Here is a 16,219-nt window from a genome sequence, read left to right on the forward strand (position 1 = left end):
CTTCCTCTCTCTCTTTTGTTCTATCACTCCTTCTCTCTCTCTTTTGTTCTATCACTCCTTCTCTCTCTCTCTTTTGTTCTATCACTCCTTCCTCGCACTCTTCTGTTCTATCACTCCTTCCTCGCACTCTTCTGTTCTATCACTCCTTCCTCTCTCTCTTTTGTTCTATCACTCCTTCCTCTCTCTCTTTTGTTCTATCACTCCTTCTCTCTCTCTTTTGTTCTATCACTCCTTCTCTCTCTCTTTTGTTCTATCACTCCTTCCTCTCTCTCTTTTGTTCTATCACTCCTTCCTCTCTCTCTTTTGTTCTATCACTCCTTCTCTCTCTCTCTTCTGTTCCATCACTCCTTCCTCTCTCTCTTCTGTTCTATCACTCCTCCCTCGCTCTCTTTTGTTCTATCACGCCTTCCTCTCTCTCTTTTGTTCTATCACTCCTTCCTCTCTCTCTTTTGTTCTATCACTCCTTCCTCTCTCTCTTTTGTTCTATCACTCCTTCTCTCTCTCTCTTCTGTTCCATCACTCCTTCCTCTCTCTCTTTTGTTCTATCACTCCTTCCTCTCTCTCTTTTGTTCTATCACTCCTTCCTCTCTCTCTTTTGTTCTATCACTCCTTCCTCTCTCTCTTTTGTTCTATCACTCCTTCTCTCTCTCTCTTCTGTTCCATCACTCCTTCCTCTCTCTCTTCTGTTCTATCACTCCTCCCTCGCTCTCTTTTGTTCTATCACTCCTTCCTCTCTCTCTTCTGTTCTATCACTCCTCCCTCGCTCTCTTTTTTTCCATCACTCCTTCCTCGCTCTCTTCTGTTCTATCACTCCTTCCTCGCTCTCTTCTGTTCTATCACTCCTCCCTCGCTCTCTTTTGTTCTATCACTCCTTCTCTCTCTCTCTTTTGTTCCATCACTCCTTCCTCTCTTTTCTCTCAGAGTCTAACGAGCATCAAACGGACGGTTTTCGGAGTCATGGACGGAGGAAGGAGACGTGTGACAGTGAGGCGTCTGCTGGCTATGCTCTTGTTTCTGAGCGTCCACATCTGTTCTTTCGACTCCTACTCTTTCTCCTCTACTTCAAACGTCGTCTTTCGAGTGCCCAGAAACATGCACGTGCATATTCCACATAGTGTTGTTGTCAGGAAAGAAAAGCATGATGGGAAACTTTCCGCTCCTCTGATGTGAAAGCAAACGGCCTGTTGGTGTGAGCCGTGATCCAGACGTGAGCTCAGACAGGTTCAACTGATGACTTCACTCTGTAAACATTCAGATCGATCACATGACTTATGTTCCAAACTTAACAATCAAATCAAAACGTGATTAAAAATGAATCATTGTGGATCGTTTTTTGATCGTAGCGGACTAACGATCTCGTTTTTCCTCCCTGAAGTCGTCAAACGATCAAGCGGTTCGATTCTCATGAAGGTTCTGCTGATGACTTTCACATGAGCTGATCACTGATGCTGCTTTAATGACGATGTGTCGAGGTGTGTTCCCCGGGACGTGTAGAGATGGACGCTGTGTTTGAGCCCCTCCGATCCCTTCTTGTGCATCATGTGTGAGCACAGCCTGATTGTGCTGCAGATTTATCTATTGAATTTAAATATCAGGGCAGGATCGGTGCTTCATGGTGAGCATGGCGTGTGCACCAAACCTCTGCATGCTGAAAGAATGCTCACGTGATATTGCACGCACAAACAGACACAATAAAAGCTGCACATCGATCAGTTTCCCATCAGATTATTGGTAGGAATTGATTGATACTTTTTTAGCCTCCGTGCTGAGATGGTGAGAGACAGATATGGAGGCGAGCAGCAGTCGTGCAGCCAGCTGAGCTGCAGGTGAGGAGGTCTGTCAGAGGGTTAAAGGTCACAGCTGGTTACACTGGCCCGAGGATTTATTGAGTACAAACCAGGAAGCAGGCTGCTGTTCTCCTTTCCAGCTTGTTTTATAAGATGAACTAAAGAAAGGCGTTTTCCTTTTCCAGAAGACTTTTAATCTTTTTTCTTCTCTTTAAATAGTGAGATACATTTTCACACATTTCCCTGATTACAGATCTCACTGCAGGCATTCTCTCGTCCCTGGAGACGACAATAAGAGATGAATGCTCGTTGTTCCAGCAGGATGTTTTCATCAGGATATTTGTGCGTGTGATTAAAGGCTGAAAAAGAGAGAGAGAAAGTATTTGTGTGCTTTTCTCTTTTATATGTCAGAGCAGCACTTTTCATGACGGGCCTCGTCAGGTTCATCTGAAGACAAGTAAAGCTGACAGTGAAGAATCCGAGTTATTCCGGGGAGAAGATTCCTCTCCTTCATCGGCTCCTCGGGAGAAAAGCTCGTCTGTGCAGAAACATTCCTGCAGTTTGATGGACGACAGATTCGTCTGTCGTCTGTTTTCTTCTGATGGAGACGATGATTAAGTCTTCAATCAATATTTATTGATGTTACATGAAAAATAAAAGTGTCGATGAAAAATCCTCTGGCTGTGCAGCACAGCTGACTGTGATATTCAAAGCATGTTAGCCTGCACATCACCTGCATCACATCGTGGACAGGAGAGAGAGGCCTGGAGAAAGGGAACCTGGCAGCGTGGTTATCTGATTGGCTCAAACCAGCGAGTGAAAAGCAGAGCGGACGCTGTGACACGGAGAGGGGAGGAAGCGGGACACGATGGAGGAGAGAGGAGGGGGAGTAACGGAGCACACGTCCTTCAGACCGAACTGTGAGCATCCACTCACGAGCGGAGAGACAAACCTGTGTGTGTGTGTGTGTGTGTGTGTGTGTGTGTGTGTGTGTGTGTGTGTGCTCTTACCTATGCAGTAGCAGAGCAGCACAGAGAGCAGCACAGACAGTCCTACAGCACTGAGGGCTGTACACCTGAGGAGAAAACACAAAGGTAGTCATTGTGTTGTCGTCTCTCCGTCACCGAAGCTTTTGTCTCGATAAACTTCAGAAAACAAAGAAACATCAGCTGCCGTCAGTCTGCGTGACGATCCGTTCTCCTTTAAATATGTAGGTGTCATGTCGAGACGTGTCATCGGACATGTCATGTCCCTAGAATCTGTAAAACCTCAGATAAAAGGTGACGTATCAGTGAAGCAGAATAAATGATTAACGTTTGTTTTGGGTCTTATATATAATTAATACAAAGACTGGAGCAGTTTTTTTACTACGATAAATAAACACACCGAACATATTCTGAGATGTTCTCATTTTTCTGAGTGTAAATGTATTTTAAACAGAAATGTTTTGCTTCTTGTGATGTCCTGTCTGCCTCCTAAAGTCTGCACCGCCTGCCATGCTGCCGTCGGCCACACTGATGAGGACAGTTCAGCCTGTTTGTTCTCTGGAGACACGAGTCACGATCAGCTGATGTTACGGTGCTGCAGCGCTGTTATCTCCAGATAAACACGACATAAATAAGTCGAGATCTTAAAAATCATAAACTTGTTATCAACCAGGAAATAAAATGTATGGATGCATGTCCGCTTCGGGCTTCCGTATTTAAGACCATTTGTAACGGGATTATTCAAGCATTGATCTCTCAAGGGCAGACCGCCACAGGATGACGCCATCGACGAATGTAAGGGATGAGGTGAGACATGGACGTCTTTGCTTTCTGTTGCAAACAGAATGAAAGCTAAAAATATTAAAGTTTCTATTTTAAATCCATTTAAAGTTAAAGACCGACCACCGCTCAGCAGCCTGCACCGAGCTCCTTTTAGTAACTTCATCATCAATAAGCCGATGAGTTCAACACGAAGCCAACATGTCGACTGCACAGTTAGTTAAACGTAGCGTACTGATTTTAAACATCATCTCTTCATCATCACCGTGTTTGTGCTTGAATCAGCATTAGCAGAAGATAATCTGACGCCTGAGCAGATGGAGGAGGCATCGAGTCAAAGCTGATGAAGACACTGAAAACATGCAGCAATTCATTTCAACCTAAGCTCCCTTTGTGGCTGGAGAGCAGCGACCGCCCCGACGTTTTCATCAGAAACTCCTCCAGACCACAAATCATTTGTTCTGCAGGCAACAGAAAAATGAGTGCAAGCAATAATCCATAACTCCGCTGCAGAAAGTTTCTCACATCAATCTGTTTTTAGAGTCAGGGATCATTTCTCCGTCTCACCTCCAGGAGCAGTACTTGGAGGACTTCTTGAACTTGAAGGCAGAGCGGGACAGGGTGTTCCTGGGCAGAGGCCTGGTGGGCGGCGAGTACACGGAGCCTGTCGCCATGGTGTAGCCAGGGGTGGCCGTGGAGAAGAGGGGGGTGGTGCCTGTACCTGTCTTAAAAAGGAAGTGCCTGCAGGTGAGACAAGAAGAAGAGAGAGAGGCTAGATGAGTTAAATGCAACAAGTTCAATTCAACACAAAACAGTCGCACTCTGCTGCCCCCTGGTGGTGGCTGTGGGTGTGTGTCCTGATCATGCATTTTGTTTCGAAGCAGCTCTCGTGTTCGGTGACTCCACCTTTGGAACGACTCCACAAACTAAACCGGCCGTCAGCGCTCGTAAACCCTGCAGGTAGCATGTGGAGGTGTCCTGACTGAGCTCTGTTGTTTGTCTCTGTATCCTTACAGGCTGACTGAGCTCTGTTGTTTGACGCTGTATCCTTACAGGCTGACTGGGCTCTGTTGTTTGACTCTGTATCCTTACAGGCTGACTGAGCTCTGTTGTTTGACGCTGTATCCTTACAGGCTGACTGAGCTCTGTTGTTTGACTCTGTATCCTTACAGGCTGACTGAGCTCTGGAGTTTGTCCTGATTGAGTGAAATGTCAATCCAGCTTTTCTGCTCCCGATTCAACAGTTGGCCTCTTGCCTGAGCTCAGACTGTCCGACCTGTGTGCGTTACACGACCTCTGCAACGACTTTGTGCCAGACGGCCAGAAGAAGGAGAACGAGCTCGTTCTTCTGCAGGGTCTGTCCTCTGATTGTGAAGCCTGTGTGCTGATCTCACCTGTGCATGCTAACCAGGTAATGCTAACAGTGACAAGACTTATGTAGCCGTCTGTAAGCTACGTTTGTTGCAAGATCTCTAAACCAGCGGTTACTGAGAGTGTGTGTTTGGTAACTTATGTGCTGAAAGTAACCTGTGCATGCTAACGAGGACGTGACCCCTGACCTGTCAGGCTCATTATTTTTTCCCTTTGATATCTCAGACTCATGTTTTAGTCTTATTTGGCTCAGCCTTTTTCATTAGCATGTGCTGAGCCAAGCCGCGATGACCTGCACCGCTTTGTAAGTTTGGCTTCCATCTCAGAGAAGTTTAGTTTCCTGACCGTTCAACATGTTCCACTTTTTGTGCCTCCTGTCTAAAGTATCCCTCAGGCTCTGGTTCAAACGTCACACGTTCCTCAGAGAACCACAGGTAACACGGGGGACACTGCTTCAGTCCCTGTGACACCCTGTGTGAGTGTTCAGAGCACAGTAGCTGCGAGTCCCAGCGCAGCCTGAGAAAGCTTTATTGTGCTCATTAAGTTGATTAATGAAGCCTGTGACGTGCACTTATTCTTTCCATTGTGCATCTCTTTGCTCGGGCAGAACCACCTCCTGCCACCAGCCCTGCACTGACTCATTACCCATAAGTCATCTGCAGTTGTGTCTCACAGAAAGTAAAGAACAACTGCGTGGTTAATCATATTTGTCGGAGAAGCCTGAAGAGAAGAGAAGACAATGGATTGCTTGAAGAAGTGTGTCCGCGTGAAGAAGAGAACATCACAGGCACATACATGTGAAGCTGCAGTGATTACCAAGGTCACAATGTCTAATTAATGACAGAACTGCAGCTAACGAGCATCTGTAATTACAATCAGACTGCTCTCTAACAAGGCGGTGTGATTAACAATTAGAACCTATTATAACAAGGGCCCTTCAATTAATACCTGCCTTCAGGCGAGACGTGAAGAGGAGAACACAGGAGAGAGAGAGAGAGAGAGAGAGAGAGAGAGAGAGAGAGAGAGAGAGAGAGAGAGAGAGAGAGAGGGAGAGAGAGAGCGATCGAGCGAGAGAGAGAGAGAGAGACAGGGAGAGAGAGGGAGATAGAGAGAGAGAGGGAGGGGCAGCGAACAGGACTGTGTTTTGCTCTCCGCTCAGAGCCGTTAAAGAGCAAACACAATTTAAAGCATTTAATCAGAAGCATTATAACAACTGCTGCAGGAGACGTTCCACTGTTTCTGCTGCGCTGCTCCTTTTTCTTCTGAGGTGCATGATGGGAAATGTTGTCAACAGGAAGCCAGTTGTAGTCTGTGAACAGTGACCCTGAGAGCCCAGTGTTTAAACATGTTGTGACGTAAATGTCTTTAGATGAGCGAGGGGGGGGGGGGGGGGGGGGGGGGGCAGAGTGTAGTCTGTTTATAGTCTTGTATGATGCACATGAGGAGAGCCAGAGCACATCATAACTGAGAGTCTGCTGACCTGCCACAAGAGGAGAGGAGGACACACTCCTACATTTACATTAGTTTATCTATCTAATCAAACACTCGGGGTCAACGACACGGCTGCTTCCTGAGGTCAAAGAGCAACACGATCACACAGAGCCTGACCGCAGCTGCAGGTGTGAACGCACTCCAGATGTTCTCTGAGTCGCTCTACTATTCCTGTGACTGTCCTCCAATGATTTTTAGCAGCTGTTTTATAAAGTTGCATAAAGCATCTATTGGCTGAGCGAGCTGTTCGTCTTCTGACAGGTCTACAGGTTGGAGCCTCTGCTTCTTCACGTCTGCTTTCTTATGAGATCACGTGAGATCATACGAGATCACGTGAGATCATACCGTCCCCTGACACACTACATCATCTTAATAATACCTTGCAGTCTGTGCATCCAGATCAGTTAGGACATTAAAGCGGGCGCAGCCTGAGCCCGGCCTCACGTCACGTTAAACTATGAAAATATGAATGAGTGTGTGTTTCCAGTAACTTATAACTCTAATGTCGTGTTGAGAGAGCAACAAGTTTACGTACTGAGAAGACGACAGCAACTCTAACGCTCCACAGCGCGTGCAGTTCTTCACCTCGTGTGGCATTTATGTTTCTTTAATGGAGGAATATGTTCCCTCTGTTTACACAGCCGGAGGTGTTTCTGTCCTCACAGTGTGGAGGGTACATATTAATGCCTGACACTTTATTATTTATCACACATCAAAGAGCATCATGTCTCTGTGGAGCGGGATGAAAACAGACTTTTCATTGAGCTTTCATTCAGAGAGAGAGGCGCACATCACACGCCGATGGCGACTTGATGAATGTTAAGGATGTATGTACGTTGAGTCAGAGCGGAGCTGTCTCTGGTATCAGGCTCATTAAGGATAGATTTATCGTAACACAATCAGACGACGGTGGTCTCTCCTGACAAACCAAAAAAAGATTCTCTTCCTGCTTTCATTTATGTTTCTCTAGTTTTGCCACGGCGTCCTGCCTTTCATCACAAACATCACTTTCATATCAATTAGTTATGAAGTTGCAATTATGGCGGGCTGTGAAGCTGAACACTGAGGCACCATGGGAAGTCTTTCCACAATAAACCAGAGCACGACATCTGAAAATACAGCTGCAAGTGTAACTCAAACCAAGCGCGGAAAATGACCCCAAAACACGAGAGGTTGTGGGAGGACGGGCCAATGTGGACATGTGATAGTCTGCAGGTCGTCACGGGGGGAAAGCTGAGCACGATGAAATGCATGCTGGATTTATGGACGTATTCAGCTGTTCCTTCTTTAAACAAGAGGGAGAGACAGGCTGAGTTATCGCTGGGCTGAAATCACATTTGTTCTTACACAATGCCCAGAACAGAGACCCATGTTCTCACGTTTATCTCTTATGAGTGTCTGACTCTGCCTGTCGGTGCAGTCACATCTTAAACACATTCACTGTCACAGAGTCAGCTGTCAGGAAGCTGAAACACACGAACACCCGGAGAGTTATTTGTGATAACTGCAGAGTCGTCTGTGATTTATAAAAGTCATTTAGCGTTAATCATTTTCCTGCGCACACGTCTCTGATCTGTAAAAGTTCCTCACCAAACACAGAGGTCCTTTCACGTTGTTAGTGTCAGGCGAATAGGCGTCTCGTCGTCCGCGTGATTTACGGTCGTAAAAGTTTTACTTATGTTTCTGACTGTGTCCAGGCCGAGACTTATGGAGGTAGAGATCAATAATAAATAACGTTTCGACAGCATCTTCGGTGCAGATTCAGAGGCTCGTCTCTCTAAGCTGCACAGAGACAGAACTCATCAGAGGAGAGAAATCTAGAGACGGCTGGATGGATGGTGGGATCATACGGAAGCCCTCAGCGGACATGCATCCATACATTTCATTTACTGTTCCCGTGATGGGTGTGAACGGGTACGAGTTAAGATCATCCGACATCACGCTGCTGCAGCGCTGTTATCTCCTGATAAATAAGACGAGATCTGAAAACAACTGAAAGTACTCGTTTTTAAAAACAGAGTCAATAAAATGTGTGGATGCATGTCCGCTCAGGGCTTCCGTAGAATCATGCGGTGAGGGACGTTTATATGTGACAGCCTGTTCACAGGGACGTCGGGAAGTGAACACAGAGACTGGACACGATATCAGGGAGATACAGTCAGGAAGTTCAAGTTAGATAAACACTTTATCCAATGTGTAATGACATATGTGTCAGGTAGTGACGTAGCAGATATGTTCTATAACTAGAGTAGGTATGTTGGTGTTTATTTACACTCTTTCTCTTGACCAACTTGGTGCCCAAACTTAACCAAACTTGTGTTTACGATTGTTGAAGTCATGAAACTCACTGAACATTGCTGATTTATTATTGCTGACTTGCCTGCTTTATTTTGAAAGTCTAACAGGATGTAGGATATTTATCACTGCAGATTCCACGGGGGAGAACTGTCAGCACCAAACTGACACCAGGACGGTTCCTACAGCGACACATTTTGAAGCTTGGGGCTGCTGACTCTAGAAGCTAAAAGCTCAAATAGAAGTGCAGCCTTATTTTCCCACTCAAATAAGAAACATATCAGGATACAAGATCAATTCTTTTTATATATTTTGGATTAGAAACCTTTTAAAGCAGTAAATCAGCAGCTTTGTTTGGGGAACATCACTCCCAGTATTCCCATCATCCTCAGTGCGAGTCCCTCCAGCTGAGCGTGAGCCGGAGACAGTGCTTCTTATGCTGGGACATTTACTGATCCAGGACTGGGGGGCCTCTTGAGCAGCACCGCCACGCAGCAGGGCCTAAGAGAGCGCGCTAACTCCTCTATATGTGTCTGTTATTAGTGTATAAGTGCAAGTCAATTACAGCAGGCGGGCGGAGCGGGGATAATCGAGTGTAAAATGACTGTAACCACAGCGAGCTCTTCAGCCATCACTAATCCGCTCATCCACTAATAATAACACTATTCTGCACATGTACATTACATTAACGCTATTTACACTGAAGCTGTCTGCGACAACAGGAGCTGCAGGAGGAGCAGGAGGAGCAGGATGCTGCTGCATGTGTGTTAAAGTGTGACACAACGTCACAAAGCACAGAGAGGTCACGGGTCCTTAGCAGAAAATCACTGTAACTAATGTGTGGACGGTCGATGTCACATATACTGTACGTCTAACGCTGAGACAGGGGCCGACGGACAGCAGCTTTCTGCACGTAATCCACACGTAAGCACCGCCTATAGTCTGATAAAAGGATCATTTTAATTCACATTACACACTTTAAATGCTCCTTTTCTCCCAGCTGAAAACCAGGCAGACGCCCAAGCCTCGACAATACGTGCTTCTCATTTGTGTCAGACCAAAGTAAGTAAAGTCCTGTGAAGAGAGCAGCTGTTAAACAATATATTCTGAGATATTTTTAGGCATCATATTAATTTATTTATTCACTGTAAAAGCTAACAATATGACTCCAGCATCTGCAGCTGCTCCCAAAATGTTGCAACAATATGATATTTGAGAAACTGCGCAGAAAATAAGCCGGCTGTTCTTATTTCTCCTTTAAGGGAATTTAATGTCTGCAACATAGTCCTCGATGGGTCAAAGGTCGTCCACGAAAAGTTCTTGTTGTTTCCACTGACAGGCTCAGATTGTTATTCTAAGTGTGTGACAACATGACAGAAAGGATCCCTACAGAGATAGACCTTTTTGTTACAGAGGAAGATGCTTGTTTTAACCACACACAGACGTTACATCGCTCTCTGCACACACACCAGACTCCATTCATAAAAACACTGATTTAAGCTCACAGGACACAGGAGCTGCTGCTCTGCTGCTGCCTTGACTGTTAAGTTAGTTTGTGTTAGTTGTTACTTTGGAGCTTTAATGGGTTCATTTGAGTCCAACACAATATTTACGTACAAACAATGACACAAAAAACAGTAGCCGTTCCAGGCAGAGCTCCTGTTTTGCCTGTAACATAAAATTAATGTTTTTGTCAATGGGGTTTGGTTTGAAGAGAGCGATGTCTTGTGTTTGTGAACCGTTTAATAATTTAGACCCTAAAATAAGTAAAAATGGTTGTTATAAATGGAGCAGTTACAAAATATTGGAGAGAAATCAGAACGAAGTCGTAAGTGACCTGAGGGCAAAGAAATGTGTGCTTTTAGAAGAAAGCACGCCTGAAGCATTGTTCCTGGTTCTATGCTAGAAATCCAGACACCACAGTGAGTCCCAAATGCCATATATAATATTTTCACAGTGTATCTTCATTTCAGCAGTGTGTGTGTCTGTTTGTGTGTGTGTGTGTGTGTGTGTTGGTGTGTGAGTGTGTGTGTGAGCGAGATTGACATCAGCGGCTGTTCAATCCAGAGACCAGTTGTGTCGGGTGTCCCTTGACACGACAGGTGCACGCCCATGAATCTGTGAGTGTGTGTGATCGTCTGAGGGTACAATATGTGTCTTTGAGACAGTGTGTGTGTGTGTGTGTGTGTGTGTCATTGGAGGGATTACCACCTCTAAATGAGGACATTCACACTCCGCTGTCACATCTCACTCCCCCTTTCATCTCCTGTAAGAGCCCTAACTCACCTCTTTCCTCCTCTCTGCTGTTCTGTCACTCACACCATCGGCTGCACATGAAGTGGAATCAAATGTGTGTCAGTGTTTCACATTTCAGCAGGAAAATAAAAGAAATGTTTGGGATATTTTCCTCCATCGCCAATTTGCATAAAAGAAACGTTGGCTGCAGAAGTGCTCAATCCCCCTCTTGTGGAAAACATGTAGTAAACACATTTTTATGTATTGTCTGCAGAGAAACGGCGACTCTTTCTGAATACATTTCATTTTCATAATATCGGTGTTTTCCTCTGTTCTCAGCACAAAGCATCACAACACATCCGTTCACTACACGCTGATGGGTTTGTGAGATGTGGAGAGAGCTGGGGAATATTTGATCTCTGTGGAGGACAGAAATAAACTCATTGCTGCAAAGTTGTGATCCTTGTTCTTCACAGCATTTTGTATTTTATATGCAGAAGATATTCTGCCACTTAAAGAGTCACATCGGACAGATCTCATACAGTCGTATCTTTTAATTTATTTCTGCCTCTTGAGACATTCGCTTCATTTAGCAACAGCTTCCCCGTTGAATTCAGACTCTGTTGATCACCTGCCTGCAGCACCTGTTCTCAACATGAATACTCACAGTGCAGCAGAGGTGCTCAGCGTCACGAGGAGCCGCCATCATTCACTACGGTGATCTAGTTTAACACAGAGTGAGGTACGAGTTAGATCTATCCTTAGCTCAGTCAGAGATTTCAGCAGTATTCATGCTTCGTCCGGACTCAGGCTGCAGGAGCGTTTGGTCCGTGTTTCCCAGCTCAGCCTTCAGGCAAACACTAAAATCCATTTAGATATTCTGCATGTTTAAGCGGACGTGTTTCTGTTTGTTGTGTTGTTGTCCGAATAGTATTGACCAATCACGTATCAGCAGGCTTCAGTTGCATGCAGGAAACAGTCCGCGTGGAGAGCAGGTGGAACACAATTCACCGTAACACCGTCCCGGCTCCCATCGGCTTCCCCTTCACCTTCTCAACTCCACCTGCGCTCTGACTTTATAGCTGTTAGACTGTAAATAGTCGGCGCACATTAAAGGAAGTCTTAGCCTGAAGTCCTTTACCTCAAACCGCTGGCTACACTGGAAGCCTGGAAAGGTTGGGCGTCGCTCCCAGAGGGTCTTCAACAGACGACAGCAGACGGGTTCTGAGATTGTTCTGACACCAACACGACATATCTTCAGTGCTTTTGTGCACGCTTTTAACTAACTTCAATGTAAACCCCTTTGTGTCAACATTAGAGGCTCAAAGAAACAAAGACAGAAAAAAGGCTCCCATAAAGTAGGGCTATTGTTTTAACCTGCCCCTGGATGTTTGCCCGAACCTTAACTGTGCAGATTTTGTGCCTGAAGCTCACCAAACAGACCAAGTGCAGGAAGAAAACAGGCGGTACCATGTGAGGCGGAGACTACCTGAAAGTGTCGGTATGTGGCGTCTGGGATGAGAATGCGTTGTTGGCAGGGATGTTGGGCCCAGATTCAACGGTCGAATCAAAACTTAAAGCTCTGGGGTGGCTCCCAAACTCACCAGGGCCACGCTGATCGTCTCTGCAACACTGTCTGGATATCTGCGAAGTGTGCGCCTGCAATCACCGTTTAACGCCACGGGTGCCGCCAAAGAGAACAAAACTGAGATCTTGGAGATCTTTAACTCTGGATGAAAAGTTGGTAACTGCATGGTAAACACGCCTTACCTAAGGCTAACATTAGCTAGCATGCTGCTGCTGACGTTGTAACTTCAGTCTGCTTCACCGTGAGATCACACGAGGTCACACGGTTGTTGCTTCCTCTGGCACACACACAAGATTATCTTAGTCACATCCTCCTGGTGATGCTTTATCCCTGCAGCCCCTGCAGTGTGTGCATGTTTGAGCTTAGAGAGAAGCGTCTCCTCATGTGTGTGATGCAACATGATTTTTAATATTGGTTAGGTCTTAAAGTCCTGCACTGAGCCCGGTCTATCTCACTAATGTCAGCACTTCGTAGGCTCTTGCAGCGACTGTCATTATAGAGACAGATTTGTGATGTTGTGGGGGCTTTCTGTTTGTTCACTTTGTACCAGCGAATGGAGCCGTGCTCCCTGTAATCTGACAGATACATGGTCCTCTGGTGAATTAGCCGACTCATATAAATCAGCAACGAAGTGAAAAGGGAAAACAAATGTCTCCTATAACTCAGGGCACTGTCAGCCGGAGTCAGAGCGCGGAGCCGTCTGTCAGTCAGCATCTTACGTGGAGGAGCTGGTACGAGGCGGCTTCACCTCACACAGCTGGATGTGTCAGAGCGAGGGCACTTTGTTCATACGTGAGAGGAGCCACCTCTCTCAATCTGTCTGTTAGCGTCGATTAATATTTGGTTAGATTTTCAAAATAAAAGCTCCTGAGAAACTTTAAATGAGTTTGAAAAGATAATCAACATTAGTGACATCAAGTACAGACATAAGTGTCATAGTGTGTATTTCATTATACTGGTTTGTCCGTCATCACTTCCTGTTTGCCTTTGTCACTTCCTCCCTTGTGTTTAGCTTTACTTTCTTGTTTCTTTTCCCGCCTTTGTGATCATGTGTCCCGCTCTCATTGTTTTCACCTGTGTGTGATTAGTCTCACCTGTCCCTGGTTACCTGCAGTGTATGTAGGCCATGTCTACACCTACACAGGTATTATTCAAACGTAGCATCTTCTCTGCGCTTGGCCTTCCACACAAATGACGTTTTAGGTCAGAAACTCGTTTCCACGGAGACGTGTAGACGGGGCAACTAATGAGGCGGACATGACAGAACAGTGAAGCTGCTAACCGTGCTAACAGGACTTGCTACATGTTTACTCATATATGATATTGAGGAATAACTCGCTTCACTATCAGTCCACACATATGATTCCCCCTCCCTCGAAGCGCCATTGCAGCCCGCCAGGTCGTCTTCCAGCAATAGATTTTTTCAGACGTTTGATTGGCTGCGATTTTCTTTTTCTTCTTTGCGTGACCGGGTTATACATCGCCTGTTGGTGTGTTGTTCTCATGACAGCGTTTCTGATGGGCTTTTGCATTTTTGTTCGGACGGGGATCTTTTGATAACCGTGCTCGTGTGGACGCAGTTTTGTTTATTAAACAAAGGAGGTAACAACACGGCCTTCGTCTTTGTCTTCCCTTGTTTCTGAGCCAGTTCGTCTTTACTTACACTTCTAAACCCTGCTCATTGTTTCCTCCTCGACCTTTGGATTGTCCTCCCTTCAGACAAAAGTGAGCAAAGATGTTCTGATGGTTCTAAAGATGATCTCTCCAGATGTTCCTGTGGTGTGAGGGATGTTCAGAGTGATTTTACTTCCCCTGATCTGCTCGGAAGATCGTCACGCTCTCACAGATTTCAAATATTAAACATATTGAATGTTTACGATGTGATATCCTGTTGTGTGGGGGGAGAACCCCGAGGACAGCCGAGCACGCTCTCTGTGGATCGTCACGTGGAACCAAACAATAGCCAATCAGGAAGCGAGCTGACTAAAGCAGGAAGCACAACAACCGCAGCCATGGCGACAAAAGCAAACGTGCAGCATAAAGTAACACGTGCAGCCCGTGTTCACGCCGTCTCCACCTCTTCATCCACTGTTTGTTCTTTTCTTTCGTCCGCCATGTTTGTTTACTCTGAAGTCTCGTTTGATCATAAGAGATTTAGTGAGATTTCCAGCTGTGAGAGTCGGACTCTGGGTGTTGGTCTGTTAGTGTGTGGTGTCGTCATGTGTGGCTGTCTCACATTTTACACACCTGATAGGACCTTAAACACCTCTCGGTGTGGAGCAGCCTGAACGTGCACTGTTGAACATTTTAGTTCAACACAGTAGCTGAACGCTGGTCTCTGGGACGCACGTCCTGTTTGTCTGACTCATCTGTCGCTAAGCAGACTTTAGTGCCCTTCATACTGCGTCACCCGACTTCTGAACAACATTAACACAAGACACAGGAGGGAGACGGGCCGGTTTAAAGCGTCTCAGTCTTGGTGTTATGCAGTGTGTGTTTATGTGTGTGCACTGTGTGTGTGTGTGTGTGTGTGTGTGTGTGTGTGTGTGTGTGTGTGTGTGTGAGAGGCAGACAGAGCAGTATAGGGTTATGCTGGCAGTTGGTGGGTGTTTTGTCTGTGAAGATTATCTATAGTGTCTATATGATACTGTGGCTGTTTCACACACACACACACACACGCACACACACACGCACACACACACACACTCACACACACACACACACACACACACACACACACACACACACACTCACACTCACACACACTCTCACACACACACACACACACACACACGCACACACACACAGTCACAGTCCATCTGATACCTTGTCAGCTGACGTGTGTGTTGAGCAGAGAAGCAGCCAGTGTTTGAACAGAACACACACCTGCTGCGTGGGAGTGATATTGATCTCTCCATCAGACCCTGTCGCTCTCTGACTCGTCTCTTTCATAAATATGAAGATGCAGTTTCATTGATTAGATATTTATTGCAGATTTGGTCTCTGTGTTGGAGGATCTCTGTCTTACATCTTGTATGAAGTCTTTGCATCAGCGCTGTTTAAACTCGGACTCACAGAGTCTCCATCGTGTGTGTTTGACACGTTAAGACGTCGGGCAGATAAATCTCTGCAGCGGGGAAAACGTCTTTTTCTCTAAACGTGGAATAAAAAGACGGAGCGACAGACTGAAGAGTGAACCTTGAGCTGCTGATGAAATCCTGTCGGCTCCTTTCAAAGCCATCAGCCCGTTTGTACTTGAAAGATTGACACAGGTTTGAACTTGTGTTTAGGCCAAACTGCTGATGAAACTCTGACCAGGTTTAACGTGAGAATAAAAACGTGGATGTTCTTGAACACACGGCGGGCCTGACGCCGCTCAGCGAGCAGGAGAGGACCGCCACCTTGAAACAGGTAATGTAACATGAAACGCTGTGCTACAGAAGGTGTTAAGAACCCCTGTGCTCTGCAGTGAGTCCTTTGCTTATTTCTCTGTATTTTATCATACATGAAATGTCTTTGATAATGAAGGAGGGACCAGCAGCTACAGTAACTCATGTTTATAAAACCAGTTTGACTAAAAGTCTACTTTCCTGCACATTCCCACACGGAAACATCTTGGAGGCGCACAGGGAAAACACTGAACCTCAACCGCTCGGAGGATGAGCGATCCATTTCACTTTGCTGAT

General features: G+C 45.8%; 1 protein-coding gene across 2 annotated transcripts in view; it reads right to left on the minus strand.

Moving 5' to 3' along the window:
* Nucleotides 1-16,219, minus strand: part of LOC138604840 (teneurin-3) — a 149,150-nt gene that overhangs the window by 102,817 nt on the left and 30,114 nt on the right. For both annotated transcript variants that reach the window (XM_069676851.1, XM_069676852.1), the window contains 2 exons: nucleotides 4,121-4,294; nucleotides 2,798-2,862 (listed from right to left, as the gene is read on the minus strand). In XM_069676851.1, the coding sequence (XP_069532952.1) occupies nucleotides 2,798-2,862; nucleotides 4,121-4,294 (239 nt within the window). The remainder of the gene's footprint in view (nucleotides 1-2,797; nucleotides 2,863-4,120; nucleotides 4,295-16,219) is intronic.

This window comes from Semicossyphus pulcher, unplaced genomic scaffold (genome assembly GCF_022749685.1).
Source record: "Semicossyphus pulcher isolate SPU_LCO1_2020_fin unplaced genomic scaffold, fSemPul1.0.p SCAF_27, whole genome shotgun sequence".
Lineage (NCBI taxonomy): Eukaryota > Metazoa > Chordata > Actinopteri > Labriformes > Labridae > Semicossyphus > Semicossyphus pulcher.